We start from the raw sequence: 18,455 nt of genomic DNA on the forward strand, positions 1-18,455 counted from the left end.
CACCACACCTGTCCCTAACCCTACCCTTAAACTTACCCATACCACCACACCTGTCCCTAACCATACCCTTAAACTTACCCATTCCACCACACCTGTCCCTAACCCTACCCTTAAACTTACCCATACCACCTCACCTGTCCCTAACCCTACCCTTAAACTTACCCATACCACCACACCTGTCCCTAACCATACCCTTAAACTTACCCATTCCACCACACCTGTCCCTAACCCTACCCTTAAACTTACCCATACCACCACACCTGTCCCTAACCATACCCTTAAACTTACCCATTCCACCACACCTGTCCCTAACCCTACCCTTAAACTTACCCATACCACCTCACCTGTCCCTAACCCTACCCTTAAACTTACCCATACCACCATACCTGTCCCTAACCATACCCTTAAACTTACCCATACCACCACACCTGTCCCTAACTCTACCCTTAAACTTACCCATACCACCACACCTGTCCCTAACCATACCCTTAAACTTAGCCATACCACCACACCTGTCCCTAACCCTACCCTTAAACTTACCCATACCACCACACCTGTCCCTAACCCTACCCTTAAACTTACCCATACCACCATACCTGTCCCTAACCATACCCTTAAACTTACCCATACCACCACACCTGTCCCTAACTCTACCCTTAAACTTACCCATACCACCACACCTGTCCCTAACTCTACCCTTAAACTTAGCCATACCACCACACCTGTCCCTAACCCTACCCTTAAACTTACCCATACCACCACACCTGTCCCTAACCATACCCTTAAACTTACCCATACCACCACACCTGTCCCTAACCATACCCTTAAACTTACCCATACCACCACACCTGTCCCTAACTCTACCCTTAAACTTAGCCATACCACCACACCTGTCCCTAACCCTACCCTTAAACTTACCCATACCACCACACCTGTCCCTAACCCTACCCTTAAACTTACCCATACCACCACACCTGTCCCTAACCCTACCCTTAAACTTACCCATACCACCACACCTGTCCCTAACCATACCCTTAAACTTACCCATACCACCACACCTGTCCCTAACCATACCCTTAAACTTACCCATACCACCACACCTGTCCCTAACCATACCCTTAAACTTACCCATCCCCATAGGGACACACACCTGTCCCTAACTTTACCCGTATCCCACCTCAATATCAGCAAAAGTGTTTTGCAATACAATATGAACACAATAAGTAAATTGTATTTAATACCACCTAATATAAAGTGCGACCATACTTTTCCCCATGACTTCATTTTCATAATCACAATTGTAAAATTCCTTGATATGACTGTGGTAACTCTGCGAGACGCATCCATTCAGTATCATCTGAGGTCACGGCAGGACGGGACTTACCACGGACTGAGTCTCATGAGCGGGATGGGCGCACACGTGAAGAACACGGTCACCAATAGAAACGATCGCCTGCCCCACACGTCTGATAGAGCACCAATCAACGGCGCGCTCATAAACGACAGCAGACCCTGATCAACCAAACGAGAAAAAATGATCAGAAAACATCACAGATGAACTTATGAGTGAAATATTACAACTGACAGCACTTACCTTCACTCCCTGAATGAGGCCGTTTATTAAGAAGGTGTGTTTGGGGAATGTTTCGTGTAAAACCTACAGAGGAAAAATGCACATTTATGAAGAATCTGTGAGAATAATTTTAATACCCAGATAAAACATAACTCAATTCATTTCTCAAAATCATTTCATATTTTCCTGACTCTTATTTGCCTTCCCAAACAACCAGAGAATAAAGGTGGGAATGATTTCACCTCCATAATGGTTCTGTTAACCAGTTTTATTATATATTCTACAATAATATCTATTCATATTTTAAATTAGCTTTTATTTTTCTATTTTGTTTTATTTAATATTACATTTGAGCAATTTTGTTTTTAGGTTTAATTTCTATTTAGCTGTCATTTATTTTTATTTAATTTGAAGTTTGAATTATTTTAGTAATAGTAATTACTAAAGAAATAGAAATAGTAAACTTATTTCAGTTAATACTATATTATTAGAACATTTATATATTTTGAAGTTCAATTTTTTTAATCTAATATTTTATTTCAATTACCACATTTTTTAAAATGTTTTAGTTTTGGTTAACAAAACCAACACTGCTGTTAACAAAAAAAATTTGGAAAACAAAATTCCTTTTAAAAAAATTCAGATGAATTTCTCCTTTAAAGAATCGAAATGTAATGAAAATAGTTTTGATCAGTAAGTAAGCAGTTTGCAGTGCCCCCTGTTGTCACAGGATTGTAAGCTTTGTTCATTGACAATTATACATTTTTAGCAATTAGTAATTTATTTGTTATAAACACTTTAAGTGGGCAATTAAAAAAGTGAATTATGTATTTTTGAATGTCTGTATTTGGTATCTGAGAGGTGACCGAGGGTCTGACCCGTGCCAGGAATGCAGTAACAGTTTTTGCTTGTTTGGTCCAGCTTCCAGAAATTAAATATGGACTTGTTTTGGTATAATGTGTTAAAACATATATCTACTCTTCTAGCTGACTATGACAGCCAAAGGTCACTGAGGTCACTCCAGCCTGTCTATGTGACTACTTTATAGTTAAAGCATTTACTTTAGTGTGTTAAAGCACTAAAGAATAATGATGAATACTGTCTGCAACCTCTCACTGAGAGAAAGAGCATGTTACCAGTATGTTTTGGGAAAGGTTCCTGTTTAGAGCAGAACTCAACCAACTCCGACCTTGAAGAAGCTGTGTGTCCTGTGTATGTGTTAGTATTCTTTGTTGCAGATCAGTATGGGTGAGAAGAACATCTGGCACCTTGGAGAGATGGAATTATTTGTTTTTCGTGACAAGCTGGAGCCTAGAAGCGCAGTTCTGTGACCTTGGAGGGCCACGACGTGCCTAAAACCAGGGTCCGGGTGTCAGCCTTATAATCAATGGAGATGTGCTCCGGCATATCAGTCCATGTGTCGAACATTTCTGTGTTTATCTATTTCTTAGCCAATCAGAATCATTCAACCTGAAGTAGTAACGTAGATGTAAGGTATAATTTTGGTGAAAATTTAAAGGAACACGCCGACTTTTTGGGACTTTAGCTTATTGACCGTATACCCCAGAGTTAGATAAGTCCATACATACCATTCTCATCTCCATGTGTGCCATAACTCTGTCTGACGCACCCACCGCTAGCCTAGCTTAGCACAAAGACTGGAGGTAAACGGCTCCAGCTAGCCTACTGCTCAATAAGTGACAAAATAACGCCAACATTTTCCTATTTAGAGTGGGGCAAAAAATTATTTAGTCAGCCACCAATTGTGCAAGTTCTCCCACTTAAAAAGATGAGAGAGGCCTGTAATTTTTATCATAGGTACACTTCAACTATGAGAGACAGAATGAGAAAAAAAATCCAGATAATCACATTGTCTGATTTTTAAAGAACTAATTTGCTAATTATGGTGGAAAATTAACTTTTGTTATTGACCAAATACTTATCTCAATACTTTGTTATATACCCTTTGTAGGCAATGACAGAGGTCAAAGTTTTCTGCAAGTCTCCACAAGGTTTTTACACACTGTTGCTGGTAGTTTAGCCCATTCCTCCATGCAGATCTCCTCTAGAGCAGTGATGTTTTGGGGCTGTCGCTGGGCAACACGGATTTTCAACTCCCTCCAAAGATTTTCTATGGGGTTGAGATCTGGAGACTGGCTAGGCCACTCCAGGACCTTGAAATGCTTCTTACGAAGCCACTCCTTTGTTGCCTGGGCAGTGTGTTTGGGATCATTGTCATGCTGAAAGACCCAGCCACGTTTCATCTTCAATGCCCTTGCTGATGGAAGGAGGTTTTTACTCAAAATGTCACGATACATGGCCCCATTCATTCTTTCCTTTACACGGATCAGTCGTCCTGGACCCTTTGCAGAAAAACAGCCCCAGAGCATGATGTTCATTTACTGCTTCACAGTAGGTACGATGTTCTTTGGATGCAACTCAGCATTCTTTCTCCTCCAAACACAAGTTGAGTTTTTACTAAAAAGTTCTATTTTGGTTTCATCTGACCATATGATCTCCCAATCCTCTTCTGGATCATCCAAATGCTCTCTAGCCAACTTCAGACGGGCATGGACATGTACTGGCTTAAGCAGGTGGACACGTCTGGCACTGCAGGATTTGAGTCCCTGGCGGCGTAGTGTGTTACTGATGGTAGCTTTCCTGTAGCTCGCAACGGCGCTAGCAACGCCAAGGTCATGGGTTCGATTCCCAGGGAAAGCAAGAACTGACAAAATGTAAAATGTGTACCTTGAATGCAATGTAAGTCGCTTTGGATAAAAGTGTCTGCCAAATGCATAAATGTAATTGTTACTTTGGTCCCAGCTCTCTGCAGGTCATTCACTAGGTCCCCCTGTGTGGTTCTGGGATTTTTGCTCACTGTTCTTGTGATCATTTTGACCCCACTGGATGAGATCTTGCTTGGAGGCCCAGATCGAGGGAGATTATCAGTGGTCTTGTATGTCTTCCATTTTCTAATAACTGCTCCCACAGTTGATTTCTTCACACCAAGCTGCTTACCTATTGCAGATTCAGTCTTCCCAGCCTGGTGCAGGTCTACAATGTTGTTTCTGGTGTCCTTTGACAGCTCTTTGGTCTTGGCCATAGTGGAGTTTGGAGTCTGACTGTTTGAGGTTGTGGACAGGTGTCTTTTATACTGATAACGAGTTCAAACAGGGGCCATTAATACAGGTAACGAGTGGAGGACAGAGGAGCCTCTTAAAGCTACACTGTGTAACTTTTTTTGTTTATTCTTAGCTAAAAACACTTAGTTCCTTCAAAAAATATATGTGCTCATTAATATATATTTACTTCTTTCAAGTAATAAAGTATTCTCGTAAGTTTATAATATGCCATTGAAAATACATACGGGTAATGTATTGGTAATGGTTTGAATGCCGGTCGCCATGTTGCCCCTCCATCTTGAAAGTACATTAGCCAAAGAGGGACATACCCGTTAATTCAAGCTTCGCCTTTCGCGTTTTAACACTCGATGGCACCGTGTCGAATGTGGACGAGGTCGAACTGGACGCCATGTTAATCTTGGACTAAATCGGCCACCATAGGAGTTAAAACGAAATCGGAATTGGGAGGAACAGAAACTAATATTCACTGGATGGTCATATACCTTTTCACCGCTAGATGGGGGAAAATATCACACAGTGTAGCTTTAAAGAAGAAGTTACAGGTCTGTGAGAGCCAGAAATCTTGCTTTTTTTGTAGGTGACCAAATACTTATTTTCCACCATAATTTGTGACTGATTTTCTGGATTTTTTTTTCTCATTCTGTCTCTCATAGTTGAAGTGTAGCTATGATGAAAATCACAGGCCTCTCTCATCTTTTTAAGTGGGAGAACTTGCACAATTGGTGGCTGACTAAATACTTTTTTGCCCCACTGTACATGTTGTGATGTGTATAGTTACATTGTGTACTAGTCTAAGACCGATGGAAAATGAAAAGTTGTGATTTTCTAGACTGATATGGCTAGGAACTATTCTCTCATTCCTGCGTAATAATCAAGGAACTTTGTGCCGTACCATGAGTGCAGCGGCGCAATGATATTACACAGTGGCTCTTGAAGATAAATCTTTTCATTACTACTGGAGCTGCCAGTTTGCTAAGTTTCAAATTATTAAACAGCACAAACTATGCAAAAGCCGCAGCTCTTCCGGCGCACTCAGTGTCTGAATTCACTCACTCGCTTTCATTCACTCCTTCAGGTGGACTATATTAGTGGAATAATGTAGGGAACAGGAAATGAGGGTATATGGGTCGATTTCGAACCCCCTCATAAACACTATTTGTTTTATTACTAAATTAATCATTTTTTGAACGAATCTCTTGAAAGAATGATTCAATGACAAATATAGTTTTAATAGTCACTTGTTGCCACCTACTGGCATAACAATGTAATTGATACAGTCGTTATTTGAAGCACCAAGTTACAAGTTACGCTACTGTAGACATCAGTGTTTATATCCAAACTAAAATCCCAGTACTTCTGTGATCACATGAATTATTGAAATAACGATACTGTGTGGTTGAAAAGATTGTTGTTCATATACATGACAACTGCTCTCTCACAGATGTGAATGCTCTGGTGTGAATTTCTCAAAGGTTTAGTAGACACAGGCGAATCCTTGTCATTTAGGAATAAGATCACATGGGTGTAGATCGATTAATCATACAGCTCTACTTTATACTGACACCTACTGGTGTGAATTTGGCAAAAACAACTTAATGCGCCTATGATAGAAGCATTTCTCCTGATAAACATGGACTAAGTATAAATGAGAATTAGAATAACTCACTGTGAGCATTGGCATCGTCAAGAGACCCCAGGCGAAAAACTCCAGAAAGATGACCACAACAGCATGATACACGCTCGGCTTCCCGATTCCATGCTGGACCTGGAACGTCGCAAATATAAACAGCTCATCGTTAATAATGCTGATTATAATCTTGAACGTGGCACATTTCCAAACTCCTCGGCTTTCAATGGGACTGATCTCATTGCTATTCCTCTGGGACACACAAAAGACTTCACTGACTGCACAAAAGGGAAAAGAAATTCAGCTGTGCCAAACTCTCAACCCACTACTGACAGAAGTTCACAGTCTTGAAGAATTCATGCTTAATCTGCACTTACCGGTATTGTCTTACGAATGGCAAAGCCAGTTAATAATATAATTAAACCCATTTGTACATAAAGCAGGAAACACAGATGTTACTTGGGTGAAATATATATATTTATACAGTTGTAAGAAAAAGAGATTCCGCTTGCAGAATCTGTGAAAATGTGAATAATTTTAACAAAATAAAGGAGATCATACTAAGTGCATGTTATTTAGTACTGTCATGAATAAGATATTTTACATACAAAATGATTACATATAGTCCACAAGACAAAAATAGCTGAATTTATTAAAATAACCCTGTTGAAAAGTTTATGAACCATTAATTCTCAATACTGTGTGTCGTTCCCTGATGATCCACAGCTGTGTGTGTGTGTGTGTGTGTGTGTGTGTGTGTGTGTGTGTGTGTGTGTGTGTGTGTGTGTGTCTGTGTGTCGTTCCCTGATGATCTACAGCTGTGTGTGTGTGTTTGTGTCTGTGTGTCGTTCCCTGATGATCCACGGATGTGTGTGTGTTTTGTAATGGTTGTTCTTGAGTCTCTTGTTTGTCCTGATCAGTTAAACTGCCCAACGTTCTTCTGCAAAATCCTCCAGGTCCTGCACATTCTTCAGTTTTCCAGCATCTTTTGCATATTTGAGCCCTCTCCAGCAGTGACTGTATGATTCTGAGATCCATCTTTTCTCACTGAGGAAGACTGAGAGACTCAAACACAACTATTAAAAAAAGGTTTAAACATTCACTGATGCTCCAGAAGGAAACAAGACGCATTAAGAGCCGGGGGTGAAAACTTTTGAGCAGGATGAAGATATTTTCTTATTTTGTTTAAATATATATATATATTTTTTTTTTCATTTAGTACTGCCCTTAAGAAGCAACAGAAGATACTTACATGTTTCCCAGAAGACAAATTAAGTACAATTTACCTCAATCTTCAAATTCAATAGGTTTTCACCCCCCGGCTCTTAATGCGTTGTGTTTCCTTCTGGAGCATCAGTGAATGTCTGAACCTTTTTTAATAGTTGTGTTTGAGTCTCTCAATCGTCCTCAGTGTGAAAAGATGGATCTCAAAATCATACAGTCCCTTCTGGAGAGGGCTCAAATATGCTGGAAAACTGAAGAAAGTGCAGGACCTGGAGGACCTACTAAACTGTGTAGAAATTAAATAATGATGCTGCCATCTTAAGTCATTTTCACACCCCTCTAATTTGGCTCCAAATCATGTTGACCCTCCTCTACAAAACAGTGGATTACTCAGTCAATATACATTTGTGACATTTAATATTTTGGCTTTCATCATTATTTATGTTTGTCTTTGTACAGAAAAAAATTGTCAAAAAAAATTGAGCCGGGGAAGTTCACGAAATTTTGTTGATTTTGTCATTCTTCTTAGATCCATAGAGCCGAAAAGGTCCAGTTTTGTTTCATTGCTCCACAGGACAGAATCCCAAAACTTCTGAGGATTATTTATATGATTGTGAGCACACAGGAGCCAACTTTTCTTGTGCTTTTCGGTCAGTAGTTGTGTAATCTTGGGGTTCTGGCCTGGAAACCGCAAGCGTTTATTACTCGTCTTACAGTGCAAGCTGAAACCTCAGTGCCCGTTGCCATCAGATCTTGCTGCAGGTCTACTACAGTCACTCGAGGGTTTTTCTGAACCGGCCTTCTAAGAAATCTGATTGTAGCCATTGATAGCTTCCTTTTTCTGCCCCGTCCAGGTAGTGTAACCGCCGTCCCTTTGACTTTGAACTTGCAAACGTTGCTTCCAACGCGTCTCTAGGAGCATTTAGTGCCTTTGCTATCTTTTTGTATCCTGTTCCTTGTTTGCGTAGGGTGATGATATCTTCTCGTAACTTTTTGGACCATTCTTTTGTGTGTGTGTGTGTGTGTGTGTGTGTGTGTGTGTGTGTGTGTGTGTGTGTGTGTGTGTGTGTGTGTGTGTGTGTGTGTGTGTGTGTGTGTGTGTGTGTTAAGTTAAGCATTAAACATTTCTTACCTATGAAACTTTTTATGAAATGCCTGACGAAAATGTGTGTAATGCATCACAAAAATTCTAAACAACTGAAATTTTGAAGAATGTTTGTAACAAAGCAGATGGAGCAACCATTGACTACCATAGTATTTTTTCCCTCCTGCTTGGTTACAAACATTCTTCAAGCTATTTTCTTTTGTGTTCAGCAGAACAAAGAACCTCATACAGGTTTGGAACAACTTGAGGGTGAGTAAACGATGACAGAATGTTCATTTTTGGGTGAACTGTCCCTTTAAGCTGGCTATCACCAGACCAAGCTCATTTCAAGATTGAACATTGGTCTGCGGAGTCTGCTCTGTATTTTCTACGGCGTGATAAACGAGCATAATTCAAATGACTCTGTATGCAATTGGATAGTCCTTCAACCAATCAGACCACAAGAGGCGTGATCAACGGGCAACGACCCATCGCTTCTCTATCATCATCATCATCGTGTCAAACCCTCCAATAGTGCGCCAGGTGGATAAAGCCTTGTTTATACTTTCGCCTGGCTCCACAGCGTGAGCCTCCGCTAACTGCGCGCGCTCCTCCCCAAACGGATGAGGAGTTTGTACTTGACACGCCCGCCGTTGTACTATTCTTTGAAACAACAGAGGGTGACTCACAGTAATTGTTCTATAAACCATCAGGAAACAGAGGTGAGAAGAATTGGACTAATGTACACAGGTGATGATATTTATTTTAGTAAGCCTACACTTCACCAAAAAACATACTACAAAAGAATTGTGTAAAACTCAGTAAACCTTCATATTATTACTTGTGACATTAGAACAAAATGTATGCACACATGTATATAACTAAAATAACGATCTCTTAGATATTTATCCTAATTTCACTAAACATTTTCATTTAGTTTTGTGAACATTCTTATTAAACATGAATCTTTATTTTCAATAAAAGGGCTTATTTATGCTTTTGTAGGCTCATTTTGTAAATATAAGCAACTAATTTGTACGTGCAAACTGGGTGCCTGTCGGATGCGAAGCCACGCGACAAGTTACAAAAAATGCGCTGCACACCGCCACGAAATGGGGTCTCGCACACTCAACTCGCACTACCGCCCATTCCGCGATGATGCCGTTTTTGCCTCGCGCTCGTGCGGACGGGTCAAGTATAAACAAGGCTTAAGCCCGTCTGTGATTGGTTCCCGCAAAAGTGTAACAGAAGCAGTGGAAATTAATGTACAGGTTTCCAGACTGAGCTGCAGAGCGAAATCAAATGGCCGGAAGATCAGGCTGGGGTTACCGTCTACCTTTAAGCCTAACTCTCCCGCAATATCTAGATTTACAATTAAAGGATACATTTTAAAAGTTGCATTTTGATTTGTTCATTGCAAACAGCTGAAAGTCTGTACATTTTGCCAACAGACCTGATTTGAAAAGGGGGTTGAATAATTTTGATTACAACTGTGTATAAATATATGAATTTTTTAATTATTATTATTATTATTAAAGGGTTAGTTCATCCAAAAATGAAAATTACTCCATGATTTACTCACCCTCAAGTCATTCTAGGTGTATATGACATTCTTCTTTCAGACGAATAAAATCAGAGTTATTTTAAAAAAAGTCCTGGCTAATCCAAGCTTTATAATGGCAGTGACTTGTTGTCTTGTTTATGAAGTCCATAAAAGTGCATCTATCCATCATATAACTGCTCCACACGGCTCCGGGGGGTTCATAAAGGCCTTCTGAAGGGAAGCCATGCGTTTGTGTAAGGAAAATATCCATATTTAAGATTTTACAAACTGTAATCTCTAACTTCCACTAAATGTCGTACGACGTTCACGAGAGACTGCCATTTTTCTTCCCAAAAATAAAAATTGTGACCATTTACTGAAGCTCAAGTTGTTCCAAACATGTACGAATTTCTGCCTTCTACTGAACACAAAAGAAGATATTTTGAAGAATATGATTAAACAAACAGTTGATGGTCCTCGTTGACTTCCATTGTATTATTTTTTCCATACTATGGAAGTCAATGGGGCTCAACAGTTTGGTTTACAGCATACATTTTATGTTCAACAGAAGAAATAAATTCATACAAGTTTGGAACAACTTGCGGGTAAGTAAATGATGACAGAATTTTCATTTTTGGGTGAACTATCCCTTTAAGATGAGAGGGGAAAATGGCCCAATTATCATATATGTATATCGCTGAGCAAAAACAACAAATTAGCAAATATTTGTCGAATTAATTAATAAATACAATAAACGTATGTGTGAAGGATTCAGGATGAGCAAATGACACAAACAGTAATGAATAAATGAATGAAGACTTCTGCGTCCCTATGACAACAGATTGCGCTCTTGAGAAGCGCGCGCCCGCGTGCGTCAGCTAGGTGTTGTGCGCGCGTTCGCGTCTGTTACGTAATAGCCGAACACAGCGCTTCAATTGGCTAATCTGCTAGCATCTTCACACCTTCCTAAAAAACGATCGATATCACACATGACACGTTGTGATACACTATAAGAAATGTTGTAACGACCCTAGACGACATTTAGCGACACATAAAATGAGGAAACGACGATTCCAGCCTTTTAAAAAAATAAAAATGTTGTGATTTGTCAGCTAAGTTAGCTGATGTGCTATCAGCGCTCCGTGCGCACGGCACGTATGTACAGATAACCGGATATTAATGTTTAAATATCCATTTAATAAACGAATACATCTTTTAAATACGCATTTAAACGCGTTTTACGTGACACACAGTATCTAATATCAACAGAAAACATCAGCGCTGCAGCGAATCAATGGCATGTTGTTTTTAGCGCATGCTCGTGTCATGTATGTTGTTCTTACCGGACTGTCATGCTTCATTATGATTCTCTTGACCAGCACAACTTGGCTGGTGTGTTTCTGGTCTATCTCCCCCTTCTCCATCATCTTCTTCATCAATATGTCATCACATTTCGTGTGAGTTACATAGACGCCATCCTGCTGGGTGCATATCTGCGGTCCACCCGCTCCTTCCAGCTTTACCAGTGGGTTCAGCCGTCCAAATATGAGTTTAGTATTTCTATTCGGTTATTTACATCCAGCAGAAACCAGACTGTACCGATAAAATGCTGCCACACTGTCCCTCCGCCGTGTGTGTGTGAGTGTTACGTGATTGCGGTGCGCAGAACAGCGACGCCGCGCGGCGAGAGAGGGACACGGCGAGCAGCTGTTCCTGAACCAGCATCAGATGAGGCTCTGGGTTCCTGTGCAGTGGCGGATGCTGCTCTCAGCTGATCTGGACTCAGGGTGATGGACCAGTTTCTCACTGGGCGGATGACGGAGGTGCGTCACGCTTTATTACCTTATCAGATGATGTTTCCCTTTCCAGAGGATGTTACCAAGGCTCACTGTGGAGGATGACACTTCACTATAATCACTGACTACTATAAATGACCTTCCATTACTATAAATGTCCATTACTATAAACCCATCCATCCATCCATCCATCCACCCTTCTTTCTTTCTTTCATCATCTTTCTATCTTTCTATCAATCTTTCCTTCCATCTATCTATCTATCCATCTACCTATCCATCCATCATCCATCTTTCTTTCAATCTTTATATATATATATATATATATATATATATATATATATATATATATATATATATATATATATATATATATATATATATATATATCCATCCATCCATCCATTATCCATCCTTCTATCTATCCATCCATCCATCTATCTATATATCCATCCATCTATCTATCTATATATCCATCCTTCCATCTGTCTATCCATCCATCCTTCTATCTATCTATCTATCTATCTATCTATCTATCTATCTATCTATCTATCTATCTATCTATCTATCCATCATCCATCTATTCATCTATCCATCTACAGTATCTATCTATCTATCATCTATCCATCCATCCATCTATCTATATATCCATCCATCCATCCATCCATCCATCCATCCATCCATCATCTATCTATCTATCTATCTATCTATCTATCTATCTATCTATCTATCTATCTATCTATCTATCTATCTATCTATCTATCTATCTATCTATCTATCTATCTATCTATCTATCTAGCTATCTATCTATCTATCTAGCTATCTATCTATCTATCTATCTTTCTATCCATCCATTTAATACATATTTTATATAAATATTTTAACATTTATTTCATGATTTAATTTTGTTATTTGGCCCTCCATATACACAGATTCTGCATAATGATTTTTTTAAACAGCATTTTTTAATTTAAACTAACCCAAAATAGTACAAGTACGTACACTGACCTAAAGGATTATTAGGAACACCTGTTCAATTTCTCATTAATGCAATTATCTAATCAACCAATCACATGGCAGTTGCTTCAATGCATTTAGGGGTGTGGTCCTGGTCAAGACAATCTCCTGAACTCCAAACTGAATGTCAGAATGGGAAAGAAAGGTGATTTAAGCCATTTTAAGCGTGGCATGGTTGTTGGTGCCAGACGGGCCGGTTTGAGTATTTCACAATCTGCTCAGTTACTGGGATTTTCACGCACAACCATTTCTAGGGTTTACAAAGATGGTGTGAAAAGGGAAAAACATCCAGTATGCGGCAGTCCTGTGGGAGAAAATGCCTTGTTGATGCTAGAGGTCAGAGGAGAATGGACCGACTGATTCAAGCTGATAGAAGAGCAACTTTGACTGAAATAACCACTCGTTACAACCGAGGTATGCAGCAAAGCATTTGTGAAACTACAACACACAACCTTGAGGTGGATGGGCTACAACAGCAGAAGACCCCACCGGGTACCACTCATCTCCACTACAAATAGGAAAAAGAGGCTACAATTTGCACAAGCTCACCAAAATTGGACAGTTGAAGACTGGAAAAATGTTGCCTGGTCTGATGAGTCTCGATTTCTGTTGAGACATTCAGATGGTAGAGTCAGAATTTGGCGTAAACAGAATCAGAACATGGATCCATCATGCCTTGTTACCACTGTGCAGGCTGGTGGTGGTGGTGTAATGGTGTGGGGGATGTTTTCTTGGCACACTTTAGGCCCCTTAGTGCCAATTGGGCATCGTTTAAATGCCACGGCCTACCTGAGCATTGTTTCTGACCATGTCCATCCCTTTATGACCACCATGTGCCCATCCTCTGATGGCTACTTCCAGCTGGATAATGCACCATGTCACAAAGCTCAAATCATTTCTAATTGGTTTCTTGAACATGACAATGAGTTCACTGTACTAAAATGGCCCCCACAGTCACCAGATCTCAACCCAATAGAGCATCTTTGGGATGTGGTGGAACGGGAGCTTCGTGCCCTGGATGTGCATCCCACAAATCTCCATCAACTGCAAGATGCTATCCTATCAATATGGGCCAACATTTCTAAAGAATTCTTTCAGCACCTTGTTGAATCAATGCCACGTAGAATTAAGGCAGTTCTGAAGGCGAAAGAAGGTCAAACACAGTATTAGTATGGTGTTCCTAATAATCCTTTAGGTGAGTGTATATATAAATAAATTAATTAAATAAGAAAAACAGGAAAGCAAAGCAGAATATTACATTAAAAACAATAATATTTTATATGATAAAATATAAAAACAGATCATGAAGTTTTATAAAGAAAAGTTATTTTGTATTTAAAAGTGTGATAAAGACTTTTGTAATATTTTGTAAGTGTTATGCTCTATCTGAAGCGATTCAGTCTTTATCATGTTCATGGTTTGCCTCAATTAAGTTAAATGGGTCTCTCTGCGGCGGTGGCAGCAGATCAGTTAGCATGATGAGCTGCTAAAGTTTGTTTATTTGTGTCACTAGGCAACCGCTATCCTCATCTTACCAGCTGCTAGAGACAGTTTGCCTGTGTGTGAATGTTTCCCAATGGGACAGTAAAATATTTAGCACATGAGGCATTCCCTACTGGTTTTCACAAGACAGATTAAAGAAATCAGGTGTCAGAAAATAACTAAAATGGCTTTAGCAAGTGGACATTGGGTTGACAAAGAAATTGTAGGGGTCCCACCAAGCCCAAGGTAAGTTCAGCTTACAGGTGTTTCTCTGTCATTTGTGATGCCTCTTCATTGACTGAAAGATGATTGCTAAGTATAATGCTCACACTATAAGCATCATACTTATTTACAGATATGGCCATGCGATGACTGTAGCGGGAAATATTGCTTTCTTGTTTGGAGGCGCATCAAGTGCGATCACAGAGGTGTGTGAATCTAATAAACTGCTGAAAACTGCATGTATTTCAGTGTTCCTTAAAAAATATAGATGTGTGTGCGACAATAAGAACTATTTTTCTGACCTTAGGAGGATTCTCCAGTATATCTTAATGACTTTTACATGATCACAGGTAGCCTCCTTTTGGTGAAATATTTTGCTGTTAACGCATAAATGTTTTTCTTAAATGCATCATTGATTTCATGACAGCTTTTTCAACTTGTTCTTCTGTTTTAGTTTCATCTAATGGAGTAACATGGGAGCTGATGCCCCAGAAAGGTGACGTTCCCACAGTAAGAGAAGGACACACTCTATGGTAATGAAATATACATATCGTTCAAAAGTTTGTGGTCGATAAGATTTTTTAATGTTTTTGAAAAAAGCCTCTTCTGCTCACCACGGCTGCATTTATTGGATCAAAAAGTACAAGAGCTGCAACTAGAGCTGCACAGTTAAATGTTTTTTTTATGCCAAAAATGAAAATGTAACAAGTACATAACAACAGGAACAATAAAAAATAAGACCAAGATCACGAAAAAAATATACAATCAAAAAAGAGTGCCAGAGGGAAGGAAAAAAATTATATAAGGTTAAACATTGAAAGCAATCTTTGACTTTTCAAAGATTTTTCATTTTTTATGCCCATCAAAGACAAAACATAGGAATTATAGTCTACTAGAAAAATAGACAGTAGTGGGATCTTACCCAAAAATGTGCATTTGTCAATAAAAATTGACAAAATGTAAAATGTGTACCTTGAATGCATTTGGATAAATTGCATTTTTTGATTTTCTAGGCCGATATGGCTAGGAACTATACTCTAATAGTTCCTAGTCGTATCGGCCTAGAAAATCAGAACTTTTCATTTTCCGTCGGTCTTAGTACACGATTTAACTACAGAAGAGTCAAGTTTTAAAAAGGAAAAATATCTAAAGTCTTTGGTCATTTTTGAGCAAGATGCTAAAGGTCTAATCAGATTCAATGATCTATCCTAAGCTATGCTAAAAGTGCTACCAGACACGGAGATCGGCTGAATGGATTCGAAAACGGTAAAACTCAACTGTTTAACTAGGAGTTGGAAAATGAGCCTATTTTCAAAAAAAGTGGAGTGTTCCTTTAAATATGTACTGAATATGAGAATTTGGATTATGATAAAGAAAATAATACTAAAGGTGTTAGTACATATTTTTGGCATTTGTTTTTTCTGAGAGATCAGGTACATAACTCATTCCAAAAAGCTTTAACACAAACACATTCACAAAAAAAGATGTACAATTGTACAGAAAGTGCATTTATCTTCTATGTTTTGGATATTCTTATTGAGTACACTATTACAGGGTTAACATCTATGTAATATTTTAACTTCTTTTATCTTGTTTGTTAACAAATATTTGTGTGGAAGAGACCAGATCACTCTCCAATTAATATTGTATAATGCCATCCACTTGAAAGATGATACTGGAATAGATTTTATGTTCATAAGATTAAGAACAAAATGGTTCATCAAAATCCCTTCAATTGAAATAGAAGTGTTATACAAAGAAAAAGGACTATATGTTTCTCTCCTTTCAAGAGAGGTTTTATATCACTATGAATGGCGTTGAATATAATATTATATTCCTTTAATGAAGCCTCAAAAACAATGTTTTGGAGAATTCTGGAAAAGAATAAAACTGACCAGTCATCCATCAGCTGATTAACAATATATATGTTATTTAAATACCATCTCTCAAAAAACAATGATTTATTTCTGTAAATAATATTCTGATTGTTCCAAATAAAACGGTGAGGTGAAAAATTATGTTTGTAAACAAGTAACCATGATAATAAAACCTGTTGGTGAAATATTGCTAATTTAATGGGTATTTTACCAAGTGAGAAGGGGCATTGTACATGTATATGAACATTCAGATCTGCATTAGCGCTGCCGCTGATACAGAGGGCGCTGTTGTCATGTGTATGAAACACCTTCACAAACAATCTTTCCAACCACACAGTATCATTATTTCTGTTCAAATAATTCAAGTTGAAATTTTATAGTTTGTATATAAACACTGATGTCTATAGCGATCAAAACATCTTGTTTTGAAAAATAATGACGCTGAAAATAAAGATTGTATTACTTGCATCGTTACACCAGTAGGTGGCGACAAGTGACTGTTAAAAAACTGTAGCTGTGTTCGAAATCGCCCTCTATACCCTCATTTCCTGTTCCCTACATTATTCCACTAATGTAGTGCATTTGAAGGAGTCAATGAAAGTGAGTGAGTGCGCTGAAGGAGCTGCCGCTTTTGCATAGTTTGTGCTGTTTAATATTCACTTGAAACTTAGCAAACTGGCAGCTCCAGTAGTAATGAAAAGATTCATCTTCAACTCTGGCATAGAAAGTAGTATGTATACTACCTTAATTAAACATTTTAATAATCAATTAAAAAAGAATTGATACCTGTATGATAGCCACATTGGACCAGCGGTTTGGGAAACGGATGGATGTTTGGTCCGTGTAACGCTTCACAATTCAATTTTCAGACCATATAGGCTAGTGCAAATGCAAAAAATTAAATATTGAAACAAACGTCCAATTTTTCCCTTTTCTCGGTTACTTCATCAGTGGACTTTTGCCATTTTCTCTCCTTTTTTCAAATTTCCTTTTGCTAAATTGTGACTTAAGAAATTATCTTTTGAATAAATTGAAATCTAACCGATTTTATTTTCCTTCTATTTTTTTCCCCAATTTACGTGGACAGTGCCATATAGCGGGGGGAGGTCGCGGACTGTTTTACATCGTTTATGTAGGCTATAGCCTGCGTGCACGTTGAGAAGTAACTTATAGTTTAAAAGGCTAACACAGAGGACGCCATAGTTTTTATTGTTAATAACTGTGCTAAATGTAGAATTCGGGTCTGGCCATCGGGAGCAGCGGGCAAAACGGTGGCCTGGCTACTTATTTCGCCCGCTGCTTTGTATTTATCTATACTTATTTGTTATTAGTGCACGCACACACACATACACACACACACACACTCACGTGCACGCATACATACACACACACACACACACACACACACACACACACACACACACCTACTTTATTATATTGATGCATGCCTCGATGTACCCGAATGATTTATGGACTCGCCACAAAATAGACTCTTCCGCTGCCTGTATCAGTGGCAGTGCCCATAGCACAAAAGTATCGTAATTTATTGATGTAGCCTGCAGTTCATAACAGCCACGGGTAACAGGTGCCATGGACCGCTCATGATCGCATCAGTGGCATAACTTTAACCTAGAAATCACGGACCCCGGTGCACAAATATCATAACTATCTAAAATAGGCCTACTGTAATATATTGTATGTTATACTGTAATACATACAGTGAGGAAAATAAGTATTTGAACACCCTGCTATTTTGCAAGTTCTCCCACTTAGAAATCATGGAGGGGTCTGAAATTGTCATCGTACGTGCATGTCCACTGTGAGAGACATAATCTAGAAAAAAAAATACAGAAATCACAATGTATGATTT

At 38.8% G+C, this 18,455-nt stretch overlaps 2 protein-coding genes across 2 annotated transcripts in view; one reads left to right on the forward strand and one right to left on the reverse strand.

The window, feature by feature from the left end:
• mfsd14ba (major facilitator superfamily domain containing 14Ba) overlaps positions 1–11,866 on the reverse strand; it is a 32,158-nt gene extending 20,292 nt beyond the window's left edge. Inside the window, exons 1-4 of the mRNA XM_079804139.1 lie at positions 11,538–11,866; positions 6,383–6,481; positions 1,595–1,657; positions 1,385–1,512 (exon numbers count right to left, since the gene is read on the reverse strand). Coding sequence (XP_079660265.1) covers positions 1,385–1,512; positions 1,595–1,657; positions 6,383–6,481; positions 11,538–11,630 — 383 coding nt within the window. The 5' untranslated portion in view covers positions 11,631–11,866. The remainder of the gene's footprint in view (positions 1–1,384; positions 1,513–1,594; positions 1,658–6,382; positions 6,482–11,537) is intronic.
• A 2,804-nt stretch (positions 11,867–14,670) lies between these two features.
• LOC307118428 (uncharacterized protein) overlaps positions 14,671–18,455 on the forward strand; it is a gene marked incomplete at both ends in the record, with an annotated part of 30,354 nt that continues 26,569 nt past the window's right edge. The window contains 4 exons of the mRNA XM_079804036.1: positions 14,671–14,732; positions 14,842–14,914; positions 15,016–15,058; positions 15,163–15,241. Coding sequence (XP_079660162.1) covers positions 14,671–14,732; positions 14,842–14,914; positions 15,016–15,058; positions 15,163–15,241 — 257 coding nt within the window. The remainder of the gene's footprint in view (positions 14,733–14,841; positions 14,915–15,015; positions 15,059–15,162; positions 15,242–18,455) is intronic.

The sequence above is a fragment of the Gobio gobio genome (genome assembly GCF_949357685.1).
Source record: "Gobio gobio genome assembly, chromosome: 22".
NCBI lineage: Eukaryota > Metazoa > Chordata > Actinopteri > Cypriniformes > Gobionidae > Gobio > Gobio gobio.